This window comes from Saprolegnia parasitica, assembly GCF_000151545.1.
Source record: "Saprolegnia parasitica CBS 223.65 unplaced genomic scaffold supercont2.50, whole genome shotgun sequence".
Lineage (NCBI taxonomy): Eukaryota > Oomycota > Saprolegniomycetes > Saprolegniales > Saprolegniaceae > Saprolegnia > Saprolegnia parasitica.
This window is the reverse complement of record NW_012156444.1, coordinates 222,062-243,912: the sequence shown is the minus strand read 5'-3', so window position 1 is coordinate 243,912 and position 21,851 is coordinate 222,062. Positions and strand designations below refer to the sequence as shown.

The 21,851-nt window shown below is 59.5% G+C and overlaps 12 protein-coding genes across 12 annotated transcripts; 5 read left to right on the top strand and 7 right to left on the bottom strand.

Annotated features, from left to right (window-relative positions):
• Positions 1-143: 143 nt before the first annotated feature.
• SPRG_09693 (hypothetical protein) lies at positions 144-1,739 on the bottom strand (the record flags this gene model as incomplete). The annotated part of the gene is made up of 3 exons (XM_012349117.1): positions 144-607; positions 660-1,592; positions 1,648-1,739. 3 exons carry the CDS (start codon positions 1,737-1,739, stop codon positions 214-216), a joined length of 1,419 nt encoding a protein of 472 aa, XP_012204507.1. The 3' UTR covers positions 144-213.
• A 784-nt stretch (positions 1,740-2,523) lies between these two features.
• Positions 2,524-3,024, bottom strand: SPRG_09692 (hypothetical protein; the record flags this gene model as incomplete). Its single annotated transcript, XM_012349116.1, has 1 exon — positions 2,524-3,024. One exon carries the CDS (start codon positions 3,022-3,024, stop codon positions 2,524-2,526), a length of 501 nt encoding a protein of 166 aa, XP_012204506.1.
• Positions 3,025-3,673: 649 nt separating this feature from the next.
• Positions 3,674-5,520, top strand: SPRG_09691 (hypothetical protein; the record flags this gene model as incomplete). The annotated part of the gene is made up of 7 exons (XM_012349115.1): positions 3,674-4,591; positions 4,640-4,748; positions 4,809-4,847; positions 4,902-5,039; positions 5,085-5,232; positions 5,274-5,436; positions 5,493-5,520. Exons 1-7 carry the CDS (start codon positions 3,705-3,707, stop codon positions 5,518-5,520), a joined length of 1,512 nt encoding a protein of 503 aa, XP_012204505.1. The 5' UTR covers positions 3,674-3,704.
• A 912-nt stretch (positions 5,521-6,432) lies between these two features.
• On the top strand, positions 6,433-6,960 carry SPRG_09690 (hypothetical protein). Its single transcript, XM_012349114.1, has 2 exons — positions 6,433-6,463; positions 6,512-6,960. The coding sequence occupies exon 2, from the start codon at positions 6,519-6,521 to the stop codon at positions 6,894-6,896; it is 378 nt and encodes a 125-aa protein (XP_012204504.1). The 5' UTR covers positions 6,433-6,463; positions 6,512-6,518; the 3' UTR covers positions 6,897-6,960.
• A 780-nt stretch (positions 6,961-7,740) lies between these two features.
• SPRG_09689 (hypothetical protein) lies at positions 7,741-9,712 on the top strand. Its single transcript, XM_012349113.1, has 5 exons — positions 7,741-7,793; positions 7,855-7,902; positions 7,955-8,046; positions 8,091-8,178; positions 8,229-9,712. Exons 1-5 carry the CDS (start codon positions 7,783-7,785, stop codon positions 9,664-9,666), a joined length of 1,677 nt encoding a protein of 558 aa, XP_012204503.1. The 5' UTR covers positions 7,741-7,782; the 3' UTR covers positions 9,667-9,712.
• A 256-nt stretch (positions 9,713-9,968) lies between these two features.
• Positions 9,969-11,628, top strand: SPRG_09688 (hypothetical protein). Its single transcript, XM_012349112.1, has one exon. The coding sequence runs from the start codon at positions 9,983-9,985 to the stop codon at positions 11,540-11,542; it is 1,560 nt and encodes a 519-aa protein (XP_012204502.1). The 5' UTR covers positions 9,969-9,982; the 3' UTR covers positions 11,543-11,628.
• A 67-nt stretch (positions 11,629-11,695) lies between these two features.
• On the top strand, positions 11,696-13,572 carry SPRG_09687 (hypothetical protein; the record flags this gene model as incomplete). The annotated part of the gene is made up of 6 exons (XM_012349111.1): positions 11,696-11,772; positions 11,821-11,863; positions 11,911-12,205; positions 12,253-12,375; positions 12,404-12,525; positions 12,571-13,572. The coding sequence occupies 6 exons, from the start codon at positions 11,696-11,698 to the stop codon at positions 13,570-13,572; spliced, it is 1,662 nt and encodes a 553-aa protein (XP_012204501.1).
• A 309-nt stretch (positions 13,573-13,881) lies between these two features.
• On the bottom strand, positions 13,882-14,361 carry SPRG_09686 (hypothetical protein; the record flags this gene model as incomplete). Its single annotated transcript, XM_012349110.1, has 1 exon — positions 13,882-14,361. Exon 1 carries the CDS (start codon positions 14,347-14,349, stop codon positions 13,882-13,884), a length of 468 nt encoding a protein of 155 aa, XP_012204500.1. The 5' UTR covers positions 14,350-14,361.
• Positions 14,362-14,539: 178 nt separating this feature from the next.
• On the bottom strand, positions 14,540-15,681 carry SPRG_09685 (urate oxidase). Its single transcript, XM_012349109.1, has 4 exons — positions 15,596-15,681; positions 15,326-15,550; positions 15,149-15,276; positions 14,540-15,098 (listed from the first exon to the last, which is right to left on the bottom strand). Exons 1-4 carry the CDS (start codon positions 15,650-15,652, stop codon positions 14,594-14,596), a joined length of 915 nt encoding a protein of 304 aa, XP_012204499.1. The 5' UTR covers positions 15,653-15,681; the 3' UTR covers positions 14,540-14,593.
• Positions 15,682-16,019: 338 nt separating this feature from the next.
• Positions 16,020-18,112, bottom strand: SPRG_09684 (hypothetical protein). Its single transcript, XM_012349108.1, has 5 exons — positions 17,945-18,112; positions 17,838-17,885; positions 17,696-17,787; positions 17,564-17,651; positions 16,020-17,516 (listed from the first exon to the last, which is right to left on the bottom strand). Exons 1-5 carry the CDS (start codon positions 18,100-18,102, stop codon positions 16,082-16,084), a joined length of 1,821 nt encoding a protein of 606 aa, XP_012204498.1. The 5' UTR covers positions 18,103-18,112; the 3' UTR covers positions 16,020-16,081.
• Positions 18,113-18,788: 676 nt separating this feature from the next.
• SPRG_09683 (hypothetical protein) lies at positions 18,789-19,322 on the bottom strand. Its single transcript, XM_012349107.1, has 2 exons — positions 19,295-19,322; positions 18,789-19,246 (listed from the first exon to the last, which is right to left on the bottom strand). The coding sequence occupies exon 2, from the start codon at positions 19,237-19,239 to the stop codon at positions 18,862-18,864; it is 378 nt and encodes a 125-aa protein (XP_012204497.1). The 5' UTR covers positions 19,240-19,246; positions 19,295-19,322; the 3' UTR covers positions 18,789-18,861.
• Positions 19,323-20,194: 872 nt separating this feature from the next.
• SPRG_09682 (hypothetical protein) lies at positions 20,195-21,725 on the bottom strand. Its single transcript, XM_012349106.1, has 7 exons — positions 21,201-21,725; positions 21,044-21,152; positions 20,945-20,983; positions 20,756-20,893; positions 20,562-20,709; positions 20,358-20,520; positions 20,195-20,309 (listed from the first exon to the last, which is right to left on the bottom strand). The coding sequence occupies exons 1-7, from the start codon at positions 21,653-21,655 to the stop codon at positions 20,300-20,302; spliced, it is 1,062 nt and encodes a 353-aa protein (XP_012204496.1). The 5' UTR covers positions 21,656-21,725; the 3' UTR covers positions 20,195-20,299.
• Between the last annotated feature and the right edge of the window lie 126 nt (positions 21,726-21,851).

Genomic DNA, 21,851 nt, shown 5'->3' with positions numbered 1-21,851 from the left:
CCAATCGCATACGACGTGACAAGTGCGTGGGACATCAAGACGGTGTCATCTAATCACCTTGACGGACTGTAATAGCGTGAAGGACTAGCTGGAAGGACTAGACGAGCAAAGGGGTGTGCTCGCCGTCGAGGGCTCTATATGCATGGCAACGATATTGGTACACACATTCACGTTATAAAGAGGCCAGCAAGATACGCCCAAAATACAGAGACATTACGCGTGGTTGACGCCGGCGTCGCGGCTGCCCGGTGACAAAAGCGTCTTGTCGAGTCGACCGTGGGCGACAATGTTGGCCTGGATCAAAGTGTAGAAGAGCACGGTGCCGCCGACAAAGTAGACGATTGCAATGACAATCGCGACCAAAAAGTCGTCGGGGGACACGACGCCTTGGTAGATGATCGCCGTCATCGCGTAGGCACATAACACAAGGCAGACGACGGCGCCCGGCACGCCAAAGAACGACTTGTACGGCCGCGGGAGGTCGGGTTCGTGGCGGCGCAGCTGGATGAACGACACGAGCTGGAAGGCATACGAGATGAGCGCGCCGGTCAGCGCCAAGTTGATCATGACCGAGCCGAGGCGCACGTCGCCAATGGCAAAGTGCAACCTACAGTATCAATGTATCAGTATCGAACCAAACTCAACACAATGTGGCATACGAAATCGCCAAGATCAGCGCTACGCACGACCCGAGAATGAGCGCTGCGTACGGCGTGTGGTTGGTCGGGTGCAGCCGCTTGAGCACCGCGGGCAGGAACCCGTCGCGCGCCATGGCAAAGAGGAGCCGGCCCATGCAAAAGATAAACGAGTGGAAGCTCGCGAGAAGACCGACAATGAGGAGCCACGAAAACCCGGCAGTCGTCGCATTGTCGCCAAAGACGCTCTTGTAGCCGTCGAGGAGCGGCGACGTCGAGGCAAAAAACTTGTCGGCGCCCGGGCTGATGCCAGAGTTGAAGAAGAGCGTGCAAAAGGACAGCACAAACAGCGTGGCGATCGACGAGAGGAGGCCGCGGGGCATGTTGTACGCCGGGTCGATCGTCTCTTCGACCGCGAGCGGGAGCTCTTCGATACCGAGGTAGAACCACATAGCGAACGAGAGGCCGGTCACGAGGCCTTTCGAGCCGTCGACAAACTCCATGTGGGGCGTTGCGATAAACTGGTCGTAGCTAAACTGCGTGGCCGCGCCAATGTAAAACACGACGAGAATCAGCACCGAGAGCACGGTCGCAAAGAGCTGGACGCGGAAGCTGAGCGCGATGCCGGCAATGTTGAGCACGGTGAAGAGCACGAAGAAGAGCGCCCACCACAATGGCCCGCTGTTGCTGCTGCTCCAGCTGAAGAGCTGAATGATGTAGCTGCCAATACCGACCGACACGACCGCGCACGTGACGATGACCTTGAGCACTTCGGCGAGACCGGCAAAGTACGCGGCCGTCGGACCCAGCGCACGATGGGCAAATGCATACGGTCCACCGCCGCATGGAATCGACGTCGAGAGTTCGGCGATCGAGAACGAGAGCAGAATGTAGAGCACCGAGACGATGAGCAAATTGATCGCGAGGCCCCAAAAGCCGGCGCTCAAGCCCGCTTGCCTAAAAGAGAGATCCATGAGGTCGCTCAGAACTGATTGGTACAGCGTGGTATTACCAGCCAAAGAAATCACCGCTGACCACGGCGCCGACGCCAAGCGCCCAGAGGTGCGGCGCCTTGGCGAAGCGATGCGAGTCGTCTGCGCTCATGATGACGTTGCTGGGGCTTCGTGGTGGAAAAAGCAAACTGCGATATCTGGTCGTGCTTCTGTTTTATCACCTTCTGTTTTGCTTGACGTACATCATGTCAATTCCTCTTGCGGTTTGTATGCTCATACCAACTGCAAGATCCACCAAGGTGCCGGAAAGCACCTTTCCTTTGTATACTATACAAACACACTGGTCTTTGGCGGGTGGGCCGCATACAAAAAACAAGTGAGCTCGAACGGACTGTGCCATACCGCACAGGCGGAACAGGACTCAGCACCGCGGGACGGAAGCGAGTGTCTTCAACGCGAGTACCTTGCGCTTTGTATCCAAACGCTGGCGGCGAGTAGCCCGCGTCGTCCCGCCGATCGCGAAAGGCAACACGTGGCGCGCCTGCCAATCAGGTTGAAGAAGGTCGTTTACAGACCCGTTTCTTCGGAGGGTCCTCGGAAGCAGCTCCTCTTCGAGCGAGCGCGCGACGGCTTTGACTCGCAGCGGCTTGCGTTGCCAAGGATCAAATGCCCTGGTCGCGACGCGTACACAGGAGCTACCAGAGCAAAATCGTCAGAGACCTGTGGTGCATGTCTTCACACAACCTAGCGCGCTATCATCCAGCGGGAAGGGACAGCACGAGGCATGCACCCTCATCGGCGTTCTCTTGGGCCCGCGCACGTCCACCGCACCGATGGCACACTCGACATGACCCTGGTACCACCAGCTCAGTATTGAGAGCTTCCTCGAGGCGCCCAGTTGTTTGGATTTGGTTGCATTTCTTCATTATGGTCGTCTACAGCGGGCTTTGGTTCAGCGTGCGTACCCAGTCGATGCCGTTTCGAGCGGCCTCGTCATCGCTGTTCTCGGCGTCGGACGGTGGCTGCGCCAAGAGCGTCAGCATGTCAAACTCAAAAATGTCCATCGCCTCAACGGCACTTGTCGACGAGAAGGCTTCGTTCGCGACGGTCGCTGGCGTGTGCCGACGACAGTAGCCAGAGTACTTGGCGAGGTACTCGCACGCGTCGAGTTTACATGCTCGCCCGCCACCGTGTCGAACGCAGCGCTGGCGGGCGTGGGCTTGCTTGGCGCAGCCAGGCTCAATGCAATAGCGCCGTGTGCTGCAACCTCCGTGCTTAAGGGAAAAGGCGCCGCTGCGCGTGTACGTCGAGCAGCCTTCAATGGGGCACTGCTTCTTCCCGCTATGGCGCACGCAGAGCGCGCGGGCGTACACTTGGTTGCGACAGCCGTCGTGCGAGCAGCGACGCACGGGTCTGGCACGAGTTGGGGTTTCCATAACGTGGCAACTTAGGGTATGGATAAAAACCTTGACGTCGCATGTTGGTGCGTTTCGACAGGGCCACTGCGCGCAAAAGATGTAGGGGTGAGACCACTCATCAATCACGCATGTGCATTTGACTCGGCCGCCGTTGTAGAAAGGTGCATTGCAAGGATCACTTGTCGGCTCGATGGATCGTTCGTTGGGCACTGGCCGGGAGCCGGTTGTGGTTGCATCAAAGTTACTAGTCGGCCTCGTCGTCACACCGATAACGTGCACTAGGTACAACATCGCGAGACTATAACGAGTTGTAGCAATAAGTGAGTAGCCTGGATTTCTTGTCGTGCCGACAGGTTGTGAACGCGCAGCACATCGTCTGCACTGAGTTTCCCATGCCTCGTGTAGCCACCCGTGGCCACCGCTACCGGCTCCACTAAAGACACCCGCTTTTTCAGCGCTTCCCACATGATCGACTTTATGAATGGTACATGCAGTCATCTTGTGCGCTACTACACACGTGCAGGAACGCCCGGAGCAGCGTCCGCTCTTCGTTCACCCAAAATGGCGTGTTTCTAGCCACAAGGAACCCGCTGCGATTCACTTGCCACCCAAAAGACTTGCTTTCAGTATCGACATGAAACAAACATGTGTGTTTCGTGTTTAAAACACGTTGGTCTCTGAAGTGTGCCGACGACGCGATGGCCTCCTCGCCGTTCCTCCTTCGCCACGTCTTGGCCTCGAACGGCGTGCTCACGGCGCCGCTGCCCAACGGCGCTGGCTCCGAGTCGCTGCCAGCGCGCGTCCTTCTCGCCCAAGCGGCGGCGATTGCGGCCCATTTGCCGTCGACACCAACGTCCGTGGCCTTTCTCGCCCACCGGACGCTCGACTTCGTGCGGTGCCAATGGGCCATTTGGCTCGCCAACCACATTGCCGTGCCGATCTCGCCGCACAGCATTGCGCGCGAGCGTGCGCACATTGTGCATGACTCGTGCGCGACGCACGCCCTCTTGCGTGCTGGCGACGTGGCCGACATGCCACCGACGGTCGTCGTACGGCTCGACGACATCGATTTGAACGCGTGGCACGGCGACTTGGAGAAGCTCGTCCACTTGGAGGTGGACCGCGACGCGATGCTTCTCTACACGAGTGGCACGACCGGCGCACCGAAAGGCGTGCTCACGACCCATGCGACCCTCGATGCCCAAGTGTCGGACTTGGTGACGTCGTGGGCGCTGTCGCCGACAGACCGCGTGCTGCACTTCTTACCGCTGCATCATATCCACGGCATCATGAACAACCTCCTCGCGCCGCTCTGCGCCGGCGCCACGGTCGAGTGCCTCGTGAGCGCTTCGACGAGCGTCATTTGGGACACGCTGGCCCGGTGCGAGCACCCTGTGACGATCCTCATGGCCGTTCCGAGCGTGTACATGCTTCTGCTCGAGGCTTTTGACAAGCTGCCCGAGCCCAAAGATGCGTTTGTGGCGGGTGCCAAGCAGCTCCGGCTAGCGATTTCCGGCAGCATGGCGTGCCCCGTCTCGATTCTGTCGCGCTGGACTGCGCTGACGCGCCAGAGTCTCTTGGAGCGGTATGTTGGCTGGGTTTCTTTCGCAAGTGCGCGAGTGTCAACGACTAGGTACGGCATGACCGAGTGCGGCATGGCGCTTGGCAACCCGATGGCCGGTCCCCGCCACGTGGGCTACGTGGGCCAACCGTTCCCAAGCGTCCAAGCCCGCATTGGCGAAGTACGTGCATAGCGTCCATGCGTGTAGTATGCCATCACACGACGCATCGTTGGTGCGTAGGCAGGGGCCCTCGAGGTCCGCGGGCCGACGCTCTTCAAGGTCCGCCCAGCGTGTATTACTAGTGACGTCGTGCCTGCAGCTTGTTTGGGATAGGCCTACTGGAACCGACCAGAGGATACGAAGAAGGCGTGGACGGAAGATGGCTGGTTTCGAACGGGCGACGTCGCCGAGTACAATGCAGAGCTCCAGAGCTACCGCATTCTCGGTCGCGCCAGCGTCGACATCATCAAGGTGCGTCGATGACGAGACTGGATGACGTGATAATGTGGTGTATAGAGTGCCGGGTACAAGCTGTCGGCGCTTGAGATCGAACGCGTTCTCCTTGAGCACCCACAAGTCCGCGAGTGTGCGGTGTATGGCGTCGACGACGAAACGTGGGGCCAGATCGTCACGGCGATCGTCCGGCCCGACGCTGGCCTGCACAGTACGTGGCAAAATGCAAACAGAATTGAAGCGAAGGCGTAGGCGTCGACGAGCTCTCGCCGCCCTTCTCGGCCTTTTTGAAAGCGAATTTGGCCAAGTACAAGATCCCGCGCAAAATTCACATGGTGACGGCGATCCCCAAAAATGCCATGGGCAAAATCAACAAGAAGCTGCTGCCGTCGCTCTACGATCTCTCGCCTTCTGCGTACGCTCTCTCGTCCTCGCACGTTCTCCTGTGCCATGATCCAAAGCTTCTTGTAGGCACACCGAAGGCGCCCACCATGGTTGACGTAAGTCGACGAGCTAACGCGACCATGCTTCCTCGTTTCATTCTTGCCTGTCGCGCAACGCATAGTACTTGCATCCTAGCGTAGGCTGGCGCAAGCGCTGGAGCAGTGAGACGACGACGACCTTGCGCAAGACAAGATGAAACGCGAATGCTATGGCCACGACGGTTGTATCGAGCACAGAGCAAGAGCAAGAAAGGTGGCTGCGCGTCAGGCCCAAGCCGATCGAGTGCCCTTTGCTTGACACCTCTTCTCGGATACTCTCCTAACGTCATCAACTGCGGCCTCAATGTCTTTTCAGTCCGAGCGCTCGGTGCATCGCCCGGTCCCGCGTCCAAAATCTCGGTCGATGGCGGCGGCGCGCTCACGTTGGTGGCGTGGCCATGGACATGTGGATCGTTGTCGCCAGCCTCACATCGGCCGCGTGCTTACGATCAGCGGTGCTTTTGGTCGCGCAGACGCATGCAGTACTTGAGACAGCGTGCGTAAAGTGAATACAAAGCTTGTGTTTGGGTCTGGGAGGGTTAAAAACGACAAGGGATGCAGCGTCTTGGTGGTGCACTTCCGCGTGATGCACTTCCATGCGGTGCTGTGATCTGCCTCGCGAGGAGAGACTACTCATCGAACCGATGCATGTGGCACTAGACGCTTCACTGCGTACGAGGCCATGAACTCCAAGAACTCAACTCAACTCGTCGGCGATGCGTTGGGCAAATACGGTGCTGCCACGTTGCCGATCAAAAGATCGCATCCGGATGAAGTGATAGTATCCGGATATTGCACACGGTTCGTTTTATTGAATTGCGCACAGTAACTCGCATTTTGTATGTATTTTTATTTCGTTCGAGATAAAACCTCTATCTTTTGATACGAAACCCTCTCAGAATCGATGGGAAAATGGGCGACGTGTTCCAATCTGTGGCCATCTTGTTTGCGACGACAGCGGTAAGCGCTCCATGGCCGGCCATGGCCCATGCTCATGGAGCTCTCTAGGTAGACGATGGCATCCAAGGCTAAGGCTTCCCCCGCGCCCTCGGGCAACGTCAATGGCATCCTCTCGGACCTCCTCTCGCAGTACAGCAAGAACACGCCCCGCAAGATGAAGCTCATCGACGGCTTCCTCGCGTACGTCCTTGCCACGGGCGTGCTGCAGTTCGTCTACTGCATGCTCGTGGGCACCTTCCCGTTCAACTCGTTCTTGTCCGGCTTCATCTCGACCGTCGGCGTCTTTGTGCTCACGGTCTCGCTGCGCATGCAGATCAACCCGACCAACGCCGACGCGTTCTCGTCCGCGCCGCGATCGTCCGAGCGCGCGTTCGCCGACTACCTGTTCTGCAATTTCATCTTGTTCCTTGTCGTCATGAACTTCATGGGCTAGCCGTGAAGACGACGATGACGACTATGAGGATGAGGCTGAGGATGAATGCAATCGCCTTGTGTTTCGTGGACTCTCTTTTGCTTCCAAGTGCACTGCCGCGTGGACATGCGCTTGCTATGGTCCATGCTCTGGACCATGCTGGAAAGCATCTCTCGACGGCCCGTTGATCTCGAGTGCCACCAGCAGGAAGAGGCCTTGGAACCTCGGGCGTCACGGCCTCAACGCATCCTCTGCTAATCGACGCCGATAGGAAGGATGGTGCTAGCTATAGCGCCTGGAAGGCCCTTGATGCCCACCAGGTTGCTGCTCCAAGTGGAATCTCGGGTTGCTGAGCCGACTGGCCGAAGACGAGTGCCAGATCATAACCAGACCAGACCAGAGCACATTCTCGCATGCAAAATATTGTGGTGTTGGACAAGGGATCACGAGCGGAGCTTTACCGACGTCTTGCGACGCCCGGCTTGACACGCTGCGGAAACCTGTAATATTTAATATTTTGAACATGGCGCAGGACGGCGCTGGTGCTTGCGGCCGCTTCCCGCGGCACGTGAATTCGATGCTTGAAACTTTTGTGGTGAGATTGTCTAAGGTTCTTAGCGTCCCATTGGCGCGTGGCTGCTATTATACTTTGGCTGCAGACAACCGACCGTAGCGACCATCGTGTCCACCGCGTGTCGCAAGAACCTGTCAAACGCGATAGACCCATCCATCCAGCATGTCATTGCACTTGACAACTGCAATGGGGGAGCTCACGCCCATGGATCTCGCGCTCGTGTTTCCCTCTGTCGCGGGCGCGGCAATAGTTCTCCTCCTGCTCATGGCCTACTGCAAATTCAAGAGAAAGAAGCAGCAGACGCCCGCCGACGTCGAAGCCGAGCAAGAGCTCATGCGCAACGAGTAAGACACCGCCCGCGCAAGATCGTCGCCGTGGATGCCAACCCACCTCTTCTTTGTCTAGTCACCTTGGCAACCTCAACGGCCTCAAGCGCGGCGACATGGAAGACCTGTTCGTCAAAACGCGATCGTCGTCGTTGTGGTATCTCATGTGGCGGCGGTAGTGGCGCCGAGAAGACCAAGTGGGCGTGTGGCATCTGCGGCTTTCACAACACGGACGAGAAGCACGCGTGCACACTCTGCGAGACGAGCCGAGGTCGCTGAGCGACTCTGCAGCTGGTATGCTGACGCTGCACGTAGGCATCGCACTGGCGTCGTCGATCAACGTCCCTGAACGCACGACCACGATTGATGTGGTGCAGCTCAATGCGCTTCAGCACGCCGCTTGGTACATGCGTCGGTCCGTGCTGGCCTCTCACTTGTTGATGGTGTGTCTAGGACACGCACGATGTGGCTGCGCACGGTGCCGTCCGAGGCAGCGCCGACCAGCGTCTGGACACTCGACGCAGAGTTTGCCTCGTCGTCGACGACCACCACCACGTACTACACGTACACGCTCGTCACTCCGTCGGAGTCGCCGACTGGACCAGAGTCCGAGTCTGACGACACGAACCTCCCAACGCCAGCCGCGCTCGAGCTCGTGTGTCTCACACCAGACGCGACGCCAGCCACGACCACGGTCACTGGCGAGACGATCCCGGCGTGGTATGCGGCGCAGGCGGCGCAGCTCCGGTCCTTGCCCTTCTCGCTCAAGTACGCGTGGATGCTCGAGCAGATGGCGGCGTCGTACGACTCTCGGAGCGGCTTTACGGTCGCGCGCGACCACGTTCTCGAGCAGTCGCTCGCCTTCTTGATGCAGCTGCCGCCGACGGAGCTCTGCAGCACGACGCGCGTCACGATGGCCGGCGAAGACGCACTCGATGCCGGCGGCGTCCAGCGCGAGTGGTACACAGTGCTCGCGCACGCCATCCTGGACGAGTCGGCCAAGCTCTTTGTGGCGACCAACACGACGGACGTGTACATGCTGCACCCGGGCGCGACATCGCCCAACGCGCTGGCCAAGATCGAGGCTGTCGGACGCCTCCTCGGCAAAGCCATCATCGACGGCCAAGTGCTCCCGATGCGGCTCTGCGTGCCGCTCTTCAAAGCGCTTCTCGGGGCGCCCGTCTCGGTGCGCGACGTCTCGTACATGGACGAGACGACGTACAAGAGTCTGCAGTTTGTCGATGCGACCGAGACCGTCGAAGCGCTGGCGCTGGACTTTAGCGTGCTCGTGCCGACGATCGATGGCGGCCACGAAGTGCTCGACTTGATTCCGAACGGCCGCGCGATTGACGTGACGAGCGCCAACAAGCAAGCGTACGTGGATGCGATGGTGCGGCACCTGGTCTGCGGTCGGTGGTCGCAGCAGATCGGGCGCCTCGTCCGCGGCTTCTACACGGTGCTGCCACCCGAGCTCATCTCTGTGTTTGACTACAAGGAGCTGGAGCTCGTGCTCTGCGGCACGGCCGAGATCGACGTGAGCGACTGGCGCGCGCACACGATCGTGTCGCGCTCGCTCCAGTGCACGAACGCGCTCGAGTGGTTCTGGGACGTGCTCGAGTTCGACATGCGCCCAGAGGACCACGCAAAGTTCCTGCACTTTACGACCGGCTCGTCACGCGTGCCGTTGCAAGGCTTCAAGGGCCTCACGAGCTACGACGGCAAGCTCTGTCTCTTTACATTGCACGCGACTACGTACAGCCGCGGGTGCCTCCCCAAGGTGCACACGTGCTTCAACCGCATCGACCTGCCACTGTACCCGAGCCGCGGCCTTATGAAGGACGCGCTCTTTACGCTCCTGCGGCTCGAGTCGATGGCGTTCACGCTCGAGTAGTCCGTCCATGTGGAATTTTGGTATGGAAATGAGTTCCTGTTAGTACCGGTACAGGGATCAATGTGTTGAAAGACTTGGCTGTTTTGTCTTGTACATAGATGGCGTGGCAGCTCTGGATGCTCTGTCAGACACCATCTACTGACCGATACGCTGTGGCTTGCGTGTATTTAGGATGTGCTTTGGTGCAAGGTGGATGACGTGGCAGCTCTGGCTGTCTTGAACCCATGTTTACAACGACCGTCACTCACGCTAATCCGGTTGACACGAGGCCGGATAATCAAAGACAACAAAAGCAACTACAACCCGTGACAGAGCGATGGCAGCCCGTCAAGCGTTGACGCAAGGCGACCTCTACCAGCTCATTTGCAGCTACCAGGTCGGCGTCTTCTTGGACGTGCGCCCGCGCTTCTGCGCCTTCCACAACTTTGTGACGTACGAAGACGCCTCTGACGAAGACGAAGAGGCCGAGTACGTTGTCGCCGACGGCTTTGTCACGAGCGCCAGCCACCTCGTCCACAATACATCGGGGCAAGACGCCATTGGAGCGAGCGATTTGGGCCTCGCTGTCGACGACGGGCCAGACGATCGCTTTCCGCTCCACCTCGCCATCGCCGAAGGGGCCAAAGACGATGCGCTCCGAATCCTCGCGTGCCGCCCGGACCTCGCGAGCGAAGAAGCCATTGACGTGGCCATCTTGCACAACCACCTAGCGCTCGCGCATTGCCTCATTGCCGCCAAGAAGCTATGGCCAGGCCTTGCCTGTCGTAGCATTCTGAGCGGCTCGAGTCGCCTCGAAAAAGTCGGCACATCGCTCGTCTACAGTGTCGTTGCACACGATGCACCGGCGCTGCTCGACTTTCTTGTCGCGTACCAAGACATTCAAAAGTGGCCAGCCGACCTCCTCAAGCATGCTATTCAGCACAACGCATCGGTGCTCGCGTCGGTCTTGTATGCGAGCGACCCAAGCCTCGCAGACGCTCGCACGTTGGACGCGGCGGCGGCCAAGGGCTACTTGACCTTGGTGCAGCAGCTCGACGCTACTGGCATCGAGTGCTCGACCAAGGCGATGGACCAAGCAGCGCGTCATGGCTTCTTGGACGTCGTACGCTTCTTGCACGAGCATCGGACGGAAGGTTGCTCCGATGCAGCGCTCCGGGGCGCGAGCGAGGCAGGTCGTTTGGACGTGGTGCGCTTCTTGGTGGACCATCGGACCGAAGGCGATCTCAGTGCTGCGTTTGTCGCGGCCGCCAAAGCCGGTCGCGTGCGTGTCGTTGAGTACCTTGGAGGCGTCCGTGACGGCTGCGTCCATTTGCAAACGACACGAGACACGCGGTTCGGCCTCGTCACCTCGGTGCTCGCCACCGGCGGCGTTGACGTCTTGCTCTACTTGTCGCGCTACGATCGCATCTACCACTTGCCCCGGGACTGCGACGACATTTCGTCGCTCCTCACAAGTCGTGACCCGGTCGCCGCTGTTCGCTACATCGTCGAGCGTGGCGTCCAGTGGAAAGCGACCTGGATGGACGAGGCCTGTGGCATCGGCCATTGGGACCTCGTTCAGTTCTTTTACAAGCACTCGCCCGCCGGCTGCACGACCAACGCGTTGACGAATGCGGTGGCGTCGGGCCATTTGGACATTGCGGCCTTTCTCATGGACCACTGCGACGAGAATGGCTCGGCCGACGCGCTGACAACGGCGGTCGAGACGGACAACGTCCGCATGCTCGAGTGCCTCTGGCACCGATACCCGAAACACCGAGGAAAGCACTTGCTTTATACAGCACGAAGCAGCGGGCGCCAAGCGTGCATTGCCTTCTTACGCCTTCGCTACGAGGACGACGACGACGCTAGCGACTCTGAGAGCGCGCCATTGTAGCCGAGGCGCAAAGAGGGTTTAACGTTTTAACCCACCGTTCAATCTGAGGTTAACACCTATATAACCTATCATACACTAAATTGGGGAACACTATTTAGTATTTAAATAGTGTAAGCTGGTATCGACCGTTCTCATTGCCGACGACGACGAGCGATGGAGGACGCGTTGTTTGAGACCGAGTACGACGTCGTCATCGTGGGCACGGGCATCGTCGAGTCCATCGTCGCGGGGTAAGCTCCGTCAAGACGTATGACCAGCCTCTTGGACGCTGCAGATAGCGCCCTCGCCCGCGCTGGCCAGAAGGTGCTGCATCTGGACACGGTATGAACACAGCATGGCCTCGCATCACGCTCAACGCGCTGGCGTAGAACGACTATTACGGCTCCAACTTTGCCTCGCTCAACTTTGACCAGTTTAACGTGTGGATGGACGCGCCGATTGACGACGATGCGCCATTCGCCTCGACGTTTCGCTGCACGCGTCTCCATGACGCCCGCGCCGACGGCTTTGCGCCGCGCTCCAATGCGTTTAGCTTGGACATTCAGCCCAAGGTGCTGCTTTCGTCCAGCCCGCTCGTCGACGTCCTCGTGCACTCGGGCGTCGGCCGGTACCTCGACTTTATGGCCATGCACGAGACTTGCATGTTTACGCCGCAGCCGCCGCGTACGCCATGCCTTCCCTTCGAGCAGCACGCTTACTCCGCGTATTAGACCCGCCCGTGTGGCCAGTGCCATGCTCCAAGACCGATGTCTTCAAGAGCCGACTCTCGGTGCTGGAGAAGCGCCACTTGATGAAATTCCTCCAATTCGTCGCCGACTACGGTAACTCCGAGGGTATGACTGCGCTCATCACGCGCGCTAGGCGACGACGATGCGACGACGCTCAACGAGCGCGACCTCGCGGTGGGCCGCGCGCTGAAGCGGCCCCAAAACAAGCGCGATCAAAAGAACGCGCTCGGCGCGCTCGACAGCGCCACCGACTTTGTCGCGCTGTAAGCCGACCACTTTAAGCTCTCGACGACGCTGCAGAACGTCGTCTTGCACGCGGTGCTGCTCCTCACGACGGCGCCCACCGCGCCGCTATCGCCGACGCAAAGTCTGGATCGCCTCTACGGTTTTCTCTCGTCCATCGGCCGCTTCGCGCCGTCGCCGTTCCTGACGCCACTCTACGGGATCTCGGAGGTGGCACAAGCCTTTTGCCGTCTCAGTGCGGTGTACGGTGGCATCTACTACCTCCGCGCGCCTCTGAATGGCATCGTCACGACGCCAGAGACCGTCGCGACGGCGCTCACCACGTCGACGCGCGAGAAGAAGACGTGGAAAGGTCGTCACTTTGTCTTGAACGCCATGTACGCATCCTCGTACGGCGTCACGCCACACTCGACGACGAAGCTCTTGCGCGGGATCTTCCTGCTTCCGGGCACGCGCCCGCGCACGGTGCTGATTGTGCCACCAAAGACGGTTCTACAGCACCCGTTCGCCATGCACATCATCTCCCTCGATGGCACCACCGCCGTGTGCCCGGCCGAGCACACGCTCGTGCACGTCTCGACGATCGTGGACGCAATGCCGAACGAAGCGATGGTGCACCTCCTGCAACACGTTCTCGCGTCGTCGTTCCCGGACGCGCCGCCGGTCTGGGAAACCGTCTTCACGCTGCCCGTCTACGCCGCACCACCGCCGCCACCATCGTCGTCATCCGAAGCCTCTGCGCAAACGACGACGAGCCCGCGGAACGTGCACGTGTGCGGCGTCCAGACGTCTCCCATGGCGCTCGAATCCGTCCTCGAGTCGGCGGTCGACGAAGCGAAAGCCATTTTTGAAGCCATTTGCCCCGGCGCCGAGTTCCTCCCAAAGTCCGCGTCGGCCGAGCAAGCCGAGATGGAAGCCGCGACCGAGAACGACGAGACGGCGCAGCTATTGCAAGCCGCGACCAACCTCCTGCACATGAACGACGACGACGACAAGGTGGTCGCCTCGACGCCAGAGGTCGTCGGAAACCCCGCGCCCACGACGAGCTACGACCTCTAGGGCCACCCAACCCTTCCAGGCGTCCTGCGCTACGCTCTCAATATGGGTTCTCCAATAAGAAGTGGGTTCTTGAATAAAATACATTTCGTCGTTGGGGTTACTCGGTCAGTATCCAGCAGAGGTCGTCCATGTCCACGTCGAGGAACGTCGTGAGGCCGTCGGTGGGCGGCAGCTCCATCGTGGTGGTCGAGAGCGTGGCCCCCGCGCCCACGACGAGTTATGACCTCTAGGGCCACGCTACCTTCCCCGGCGTCATGAACTAGATTTCCACGTAAAAATTCGCAAATAAAATACACTTCGTCGTTGGGGTTACTCGGTCAGTATCCAGCAGAGGTCGTCCATGTCCACGTCGAGGAACGTCGTGAGGCCGTCAGTGGGCGGCAGCTCCATCGTGGGCGACGACAGTCCGTGTTGTTGCTTCTCCATGGCCATTGATGGCGCCTGGCGTGGTCGCCGCGAGACGTGCGGAAGGAGCTGCGGCGCGTCGCGCGTGAAGAACGGGCAGCCATACGTGCACACGGCGGCCTTTTGCTTGGACCACTTGCGGAAGCCAAAGTAGTTGAGCTGGCGCTGGAAGGACGGGTACTTGGCGTGGCGAAAGTAGCGCGGCAAGATCGACGTCGCGAGCTTGTCTTGGTCGCGGATCTCGAATGCAAGGCCGTCGCCAGTCCAGGCGAGCACCGCCGGGTCCTCGACCGCGAGCATCGTGTACAAGCTCTGCACAAACGTCGGGACGCCGTGGCTCTTGGGCAGCGGGCTCGGGCTCGACGACTTCATGCGTGGGCGGCAAATCGGAATCTGTCACGTACGCACGCCACGCCGCGCCCTGTCGCTTTGGCCGCATAGCCAGGCCAAGTCGTCGATGACCTGGCCCGTCTCGGCAGCACGGACACAGCTGGGACGCGGAGGCGGCCGACTAGCCCGTTGCCGCCACAAAGTCCTTGCCACCTCCACCATGCACAAAACCACGATGAAAAAACATGCATTCTGATTCAACCACCGACGCGCCTACTACGACGCGCTAGAGACGCGAGGTTGGCGACCGTTGGAGCGTCGCGCGGATCATGCCATGCGGCTCGTCCGTCGGCAGAAAGACCTCGCCGTGCGGGTGGAGGTTCGGGAGGCCAAAGTGCGCGAGGTTGATCGGGAGGTTGTGGATGTTGGGCATGTAGAGCTCGATGCGGCAAATGCTCGGGATGCGCGCTAGCACTGCCTCGCCCATCTGGAAGAGCGTCGACTGCACGGCGGGGCTCGCCACGCCGACGTCCGACGGACCTGCAAACACGTCGAGCAAGATCGCGCGCACGGCGGCTGCCGTCGCTGCGTTCGCCTCGGGCGTCGCGTACGCCCAGTGCGCCGAGATGGACGACGACACGAGGCGGTCGGGCACCTCAGGCAACGTCGTGTACTGGTCTTTCAGGAAGCCCACAAAGCTGCTCTGCGTTGTCTTGAGCACCTTCAACCCTGTAAAGCCCGACGCTAGCGTCATATCGACCGTGCCATTCGCACGCAGCTCCGCCGTGGCGCTACAAGATGCATGCTGTGTGGGAGGTGGAGGATGGGCGTAGGGTCCTACGTTGCATGGCGCGTCTCGGTGCCGCCTTGGACAAACGCGTGGTGGTGCGGGCGGGCATGGCCCTTTGAATCCTTCGTGACGAGGCGATCCCACTGCGTCTCGACCAGCTTGACCTTGGTCTTGTGGATCTACAGCAGGTCATCGTGTCCAAGGTGCTACGATGAGGCGACGGCGTACGACGCTCGGGTGCGCGACCACAAAGTGCTTGGCCAAGATGAGCGCAAACTCTTCGATGCAGCCAAACTCGTGCTTCTTCGCCAGCGCATGAACCGTGTTCTTGACGGTGTCGGTCGGCAAGACGGCGGCGTTGTCGCCTGTCACGAACGAGGCGCGGTCGGGACCTTCCAGGAGCACCTCGGCCTCGAGCTGCGTGACGAGATGCATATCGGGGCGCCGGGTCACCTAGCACATCAGCATCAGCCTTGCGTCGTCTGCATGCTGTGCAACCTTGAGGAGGCGCACGCGGCCCTTGCCATGCTCCGTGTGGGTGATCTCGACTGGCATCTTCTCGGCAATTGGAATATGGAATCTTCTTGCCAGCGCAAAGCAATTTTAATACATTCGATGGAGGAATTACTCTTCAATTAATATACCTGGTAATCAATTTCGCATACAGCATAATTGCTATTAGACCATATTTATATAAATATAGGCTGTTTTGTAGGGCGTCCGACCAGATTTTAGCTCCAAGTTGAAGTTGCGACCAAGATCTTGGTGTTGTCTCCAGCTGGCTCAACAGTTGAGCCCAGCACTGCACATGCTACTGCTGCAGTGAGCTCTCGCGACGACGAGGGCGAGATTCTTATTCAGGACGTCTCGAGGTCCGGCGTTCACCTATCGTAGCTCCATGTACAAGACCACACAGCCACGTCCTGCTTCAACTCAATAATCCCATTCCATCGTACTAGTACCAATAATCACATGGAGTAATATCTACTCGAGCGTGAACGCCATCGACTCGAGCCGCAAGAGCGTAAAGAGCGCGTCCTTCATGAGGCCGCGGCTCGGGTACAGTGGCAGGTCGATGCGGTTGAAGCACGTGTGCACCTTGGGGAGGCACCCGCGACTGTACGATGTCGCGTGCAATGTGAAGAGACAGAGCTTGCCGTCGTAGCTCGTGAGCCCCTTGAAGCCTTGCAACGGCACGCGCGACGAGCCGGTCGTAAAGTGCAGGAACTTTGCGTGGTCCTCGGGGCGCATGTCAAACTCGAGCACGTCCCAGAACCACTCGAGCGCGTTCGTGCACTGGAGCGACCGCGACACGATCGTGTGCGCGCGCCAGTCGCTCACGTCAATCTCGGCCGTGCCGCAGAGCACGAGCTCCAGCTCCTTGTAGTCAAACACAGAGACGAGCTCGGGTGGCAGCACCGTGTAGAAGCCGCGGACGAGGCGTCCGATCTGCTGCGACCACCGACCGCAGACCAGGTGCCGCACCATCGCATCCACGTACGCTTGCTTGTTGGCGCTCGTCACGTCAATCGCGCGGCCGTTCGGAATCAAGTCGAGCACATCGTGGCCGCCATCGATCGTCGGCACGAGCACGCTAAAGTCCAGCGCCAGCGCTTCGACCGTCTCGGTCGCATCGACAAACTGCAGACTCTTGTACGTCGTCTCGTCCATGTACCAGACGTCGCGCACCGAGACGGGCGCCCCGAGAAGCGCTTTGAAGAGCGGAACGCAGAGGCGCATCGGTAGCACTTGGCCGTCGATGATGGCTTTGCCGAGGAGGCGTCCGACGGCCTCGATCTTGGCCAACGCGTCGGGTGATGTCGCGCCCGGGTGCAGCATGTACACGTTGTCCGTCGTCGCCACAAAGAGCTTGGCCGACTCGTCCATGATGGCGTGCGCGAGCACCGTGTACCACTCGCGCTGGACGCCGCCGGCATCGAGCGCGTCTTCGCCGGCCATCGTGACGCGCGTCGTGCTGCAGAGCTCCGTCGGCGGCAGCTGCATCAAGAAGGCGAGCGACTGCTCAAGAACGTGGTCGCGCGCGACCGTAAAGCCGCTCCGAGAGTCGTACGACGCCGCCATCTGCTCGAGCATCCACGCGTACTTGAGCGAGAAGGGCAAGGACCGGAGCTGCGCCGCCTGCGCCGCATACCACGCCGGGATCGTCTCGCCAGTGACCGTGGTCGTGGCTGGCGTCGCGTCTGGTGTGAGACAAACGAGCTCGAGAGCGGCTAGCGTTGGGAGGTTCGTGTCCCCCGACTCGGACTCTGGTCCAGTTGGCGGCTCCGACGGAGTGACGAGCGTGTACGTGTAGTATGTGGTGGTGGTCGTCGATACCGAGGCAAACTCTGGGTCGAGTGTCCAGACGCTGGTCGGCGCTGCCTCGGACGGCACCGTGCGCAACCACATCGTGCGTGTCCTAGCAGCACCAACAAGTGAGAGGCCAGCACGGACCGACGCGGATACCAAGCGGCGTGCTGGAGCGCATTGAGCTGCACAACATCAATCGTGGTCGTGCGCTCGGCAACGTTGGCCGACGACGCCAGTGCGATGCCTACGTGCACCATCAGCATACCAGCTGCAGAGTCGCTCAGCGACCTCGGCTCGTCTCGCAGAGTGTGCACGCCTGCTTCTCGTCCGTGTTGTGAAAGCCGCAGATGCCACACGACCACTTGGTCTTCTCGGCGCCACTACCGCCGCCACATGAGATACCACAACGGCGACGACCGCGTTGACGTACAGGTCTTCCATGTCGCCGCGCTTGAGGCCGTTGAGGTTGCCAAGGTGACTAGACAAAGAAGAGGTGGGTTGGCATGACCGACGACGATGATCGCGGAGGTGTCTTACTCGTTGCGCATGAGCTCTTGCTCGGCTTCGACGTCGGCGGGCGTCGGCCTCTTCTTTCTCTTGAAGTAGCAGTAGGCCATGAGCAGGAGGAGAGCAATCGCCGCGCCCGCGACAATGGGAAACACGAGCGTGAGATCCATGTGCGTGAGCTCCCCCATTGCGTTGTGCAGTTGTCAAGTGCAATGACACGCTGGATGGGAGGGTCTATCGAGTTTGACAGGTGCTTGCGACACGCGGTGGACACGCTTGGTTGTCTGCAGCCAAAGTATAATGGTAGCCATGCGCAAATTCGATGCTAACGTTAGACAATCTTACCACAAAAGTCGAGTTTCAAGTGCCGCGGGAAGCGGCCGCAAGCACCAGCGGCGTCCTGCGCCATGCCCGCAGGCCACAAAAGTATTAAATATTACAGGTTTCGCAGCGTGTCAAGCCGGGCGTCGCTACATTGTACTGCCCACGCTGGAGACGTCGGTAAAGCTCCGCTCTTGATCCCTTGTCCAATATTTCGCCTGCGAGAATGTGCTCTGGTCTGATTTGGGTATGATGTGGCACCAGTCTTCAACAAGTCGGCTCAGCAACCCCGAGATCACACTTGGGGCATCAACCTGGTTGGCGCGAAGGTGATGACAGGTCTTTCCAGGAGCTAGCACCATCCTTCGTACCGACGTCGTATAGCAGAGGATGCGTTGTGGTCGCGACGCGCGAGGTTCTATGTCCTCTCCTTGCTGGCAGCACACGAGATCAACGGGCCGTCGAGAGATGCTCTAGCCAACCAGCATGGTCCAGCGTATTGACCATAGCGTGCGTATGTCCATGCCGCAGTGCACTTGAAAGCAAAAGAGAGTCCATGAAACACAAGGCGATTGCATTCATCATCAGCCTCATCCTCATAGTCGTCGTCGTCTTCGTCGTCGCGGCTAGCCCATGAAGTTCATGACGACAAGGAACAAGATGAAATTGCAAAACAGGTAGTCGGCGAACGCGCGCTCGGACGACCGCGGCGCGGACGAGAACGCGTCGGCGTTGGTCGGGTTGATCTGCATGCGCAGCGAGACCGTGAGCACAAAGACGCCGACGGTCGAGATGAAGCCGGACAAGAACGAGTTGAACGGGAAGGTGCCCACGAGCATGCAGTAGACGAACTGCAGCACGCCCGTGGCAAGGACGTACGCGAGGAAGCCGTCGATGAGCTTCATCTTGCGGGGCGTGTTCTTGCTATACTGCGAGAGGAGGTCCGAGAGGATGCCATTGACATTGCTCGAGGGCGCGGGGGAAGCCTTAGCCTTGGATGCCATCGTCTACCTAGAGAGCTCCATGAGCATGGGCCATGGCCGGCCATGGAGCGCTTACCGCTGTCGTCGCAAACAAGATGGCCACAGATTGGAACACGTCGCCCATTTTCCCATCGATTCTGAGAGGGTTCGATATCTAAAGATAGAGGTTTTATCTCACAATGAATAAAAATACATACAATACGCGAGTTACCCGCGTGCAATTCAATAAAACGATATGTGTGCAATATCCGGATACTACCACTCCATCCGGATGCGATCTTTTGATCGGCAACGTGGCACCACCGTATTTGCCCAGCGCATCGCCGACGATCCGAGTTTGTTCTTCGAGTTCATGACCTCATATGCAGTGAAGCGTCTGATGCCACATGCATCGGCTCGATGAGTAGTCCCTCCTCGATAGGCAGGTCACAGCACCGCATGGAAGTGCAGCATGAAGAAGCTGCATCCCTTGTGGTTTGCAAAACAACTCTTGTATTCTCTTGACGCATTCCGTCAAAAGCACTGCATGCGTCCGCGCAGCACAAACATGCCGCTGATTCGAAGCACGACCGTCGCGGCCGATGCGAGGCTGGCGACAACGATCCACATGTCCATGGCCATGTCGCCCAATGTGACCGTCCCGTCGCCGTCGACCGAGGTTCTGGACGACGGCCCGCACCTTTTGGTTGCCTTTTGGGTACCAGAGAGACGCACGAGGTTGGATTCGTTAATACCGTGTCGTGCACAGACGTGTGATGGCAAGCTGTGTCTCGACATTGGGAGTGGGATTGGTGCTATCGCTGGTAGTACCATTCAAGAGAGTCGAACGAGGAGAGGTGTCGACCAAAGAGCGCTCGGTCGGCTTGGGCCCGACGCTTAGCCGCCACTCTTGCTTATGCCGACCCACGTGTCTCAAAGCTCCAGCGCTTGGGCACATGGCAGCGCCAGTCCAAGCTAGGATGCAAATGCTATGCGTTGCGCGGCAGACAAGAATGAGACGAGGAAGCATGGTCGCGTTAGCCGGGCAGATGGGCGTCGTCGACTTGATACACGTCAACCATGGTGGGCGCCCTTGGTGTGCCTACAAGAAGCTTTGGATATCATGGCCCAGGAGGACGTGTGAGGATGAGAGAGCGTACGCAGAAGGCGAGAGATCATAGAGCGACGGCAGCAACTTCTTGTTGATTTTGCCCATGGCATTTTTGGGGATCGCCGTCACCATGTGAATTTTGCGCGGGATCTTGTACTTGGCCAAATTCGCTTTTAGAAAGGCCGAGAAGGGCGGCGAGAGCTCGTCGACGCCTACGCTTTCGCTTGGATTTTGTTTGCATTTCGCCACGTACTGTGCAGGCCAGCGTCCGGGCGGACGATTGCCGTGACGATCTGGCCCCACGTTTCGTCGTCGACGCCATACACCGCACACTCGCGGACTTGCGGGTGCTCAAGAAGAACGCGTTCGATCTCAAGCGCCGACAGTTTGTACCCGGCACTCTATACAACATCGCACTACGTCACCCAGTCTCGCCAAGGCACGCACCTTGATGATGTCGACGCTGGCGCGACCCAGAATGCGGTAGCTCTGGAGCTCGTCATTGTACTCGGCGACGTCGCCTGTTTGAAACCAGCCGTCTTCCGTCCACGCCTTCTTCGTATCCTCCGGTCGGTTCCAGTAGGCCTATCCCAAACAAGCTGCAGGCACGACGTCACGAATACACGCCGGGCGGACCTTGAAGAGCGTCGGGCCGCGGACTTCGAGGGCACCTGCCTACGCACCAGCCATGCGTCGTGGTTTGGTATACTACACGCATGGACTCGATGCACGTACTTCGCCAATGCGGGCTTGGATGCTAGGGAACGGTTGGCCCACGTAGCCCACGTGGCGGGGACCGGCCATCGGGTTGCCAAGCGCCATGCCGCACTCGGTCATGCCGTACCTAGTTGGTGATAATCGTGCACATGCGAAAGAAACCCAGCAAAAATACCGCTCCAAGAGACTCTGGTGCGTCAGCGCGGTCCAGCGCGACAGAATCGAGACGGGGCACGCCATGCTGCCGGAAATCGCTAGGCGGAGCTGCTTGGCACCAGCCACAAACGCATCTTTTGGCTCGGGCAGCTTGTCAAATGCCTCGAGCAGAAGCATGTACACGCTCGGAACGGCCATGAGAATCGTCACAGGGTGCTCATACCGGGCCAGCGTGTCCCAAATGACGCTCGTCGACGCGCTCACGAGGCACTCGACCGTGGCGCCGGCGCAGAGCGGCGCGAGGAGGTTGTTCATGATGCCGTGGATATGATGCAGCGGTAAAAAGTGCAGCACGCGGTCTGTCGGCGACAGCGCCCACGACGTCATCAAGTCCGACACTTGGGCGTGGAGGGTCGCATGGGTCGTGAGCACGCCTTTCGGGGCGCCGGTCGTGCCGCTCGTGTAGAGAAGCATCGCGTCACGGTCCACCTCCTTGTGGACGAGCTTCTCCAAGTCGCCGTGCCACGCGTTCAAATCGATGTCGTCGAGCCGTACGACGACCGTCGGTGGCATGTCGGCCACGTCGCCAGCACGCAAGAGGGCGTGTGTCGTGCATGAGTCACGCACAATGTGCGCACGCTCGCGCGCAATGCTGTGCGGTGAGATCGGC

Excerpts from the sequence above, each read along its gene's own strand:
- SPRG_09689 (XM_012349113.1), top strand. Across the intron at positions 8,047-8,090 it reads ACTCTGCGAGACGAGCCGAG|GCATCGCACTGGCGTCGTCG; the intron begins GTCGCTGAGCGA and ends CGCTGCACGTAG. Across the intron at positions 8,179-8,228 it reads GCGCTTCAGCACGCCGCTTG|GACACGCACGATGTGGCTGC; the intron begins GTACATGCGTCG and ends TGGTGTGTCTAG.
- SPRG_09683 (XM_012349107.1), bottom strand. The coding sequence starts at position 19,239 with ATGGCATCCAAGGCTAAGGCTTCCCCCGCGCCCTCGAGCAATGTCAAT.
- SPRG_09690 (XM_012349114.1), top strand. The coding sequence starts at position 6,519 with ATGGCATCCAAGGCTAAGGCTTCCCCCGCGCCCTCGGGCAACGTCAAT.
- SPRG_09682 (XM_012349106.1), bottom strand. The coding sequence starts at position 21,655 with ATGCTTCTCTACACGAGCGGCACGACCGGCGCCCCGAAAGGCGTGCTC. Across the intron at positions 20,894-20,944 it reads GCGGCCCGACGCTCTTCAAG|GCCTACTGGAACCGACCGGA; the intron begins GTCCGCCCGGCG and ends TGTTTGGGATAG. Across the intron at positions 20,710-20,755 it reads CCAGCGTCGACATCATCAAG|AGTGCCGGGTACAAACTGTC; the intron begins GTGCGTGCCTTG and ends GATGTTGTATAG.
- SPRG_09684 (XM_012349108.1), bottom strand. The coding sequence starts at position 18,102 with ATGGGGGAGCTCACGCACATGGATCTCACGCTCGTGTTTCCCATTGTC. Across the intron at positions 17,788-17,837 it reads CGCGGCGACATGGAAGACCT|TGGCGCCGAGAAGACCAAGT; the intron begins GTACGTCAACGC and ends TGGCGGCGGTAG. Across the intron at positions 17,652-17,695 it reads ACTCTGCGAGACGAGCCGAG|GCATCGCACTGGCGTCGTCG; the intron begins GTCGCTGAGCGA and ends TGGTGCACGTAG.
- SPRG_09688 (XM_012349112.1), top strand. The coding sequence starts at position 9,983 with ATGGCAGCCCGTCAAGCGTTGACGCAAGGCGACCTCTACCAGCTCATT.
- SPRG_09685 (XM_012349109.1), bottom strand. The coding sequence starts at position 15,652 with ATGCCAGTCGAGATCACCCACACGGAGCATGGCAAGGGCCGCGTGCGC. Across the intron at positions 15,277-15,325 it reads TGGTCGCGCACCCGAGCGTC|ATCCACAAGACCAAGGTCAA; the intron begins GTACGCCGTCGC and ends GACCTGCTGTAG. Across the intron at positions 15,099-15,148 it reads ACCGAGACGCGCCATGCAAC|CGCCACGGCGGAGCTGCGTG; the intron begins GTAGGACCCTAC and ends TGCATCTTGTAG.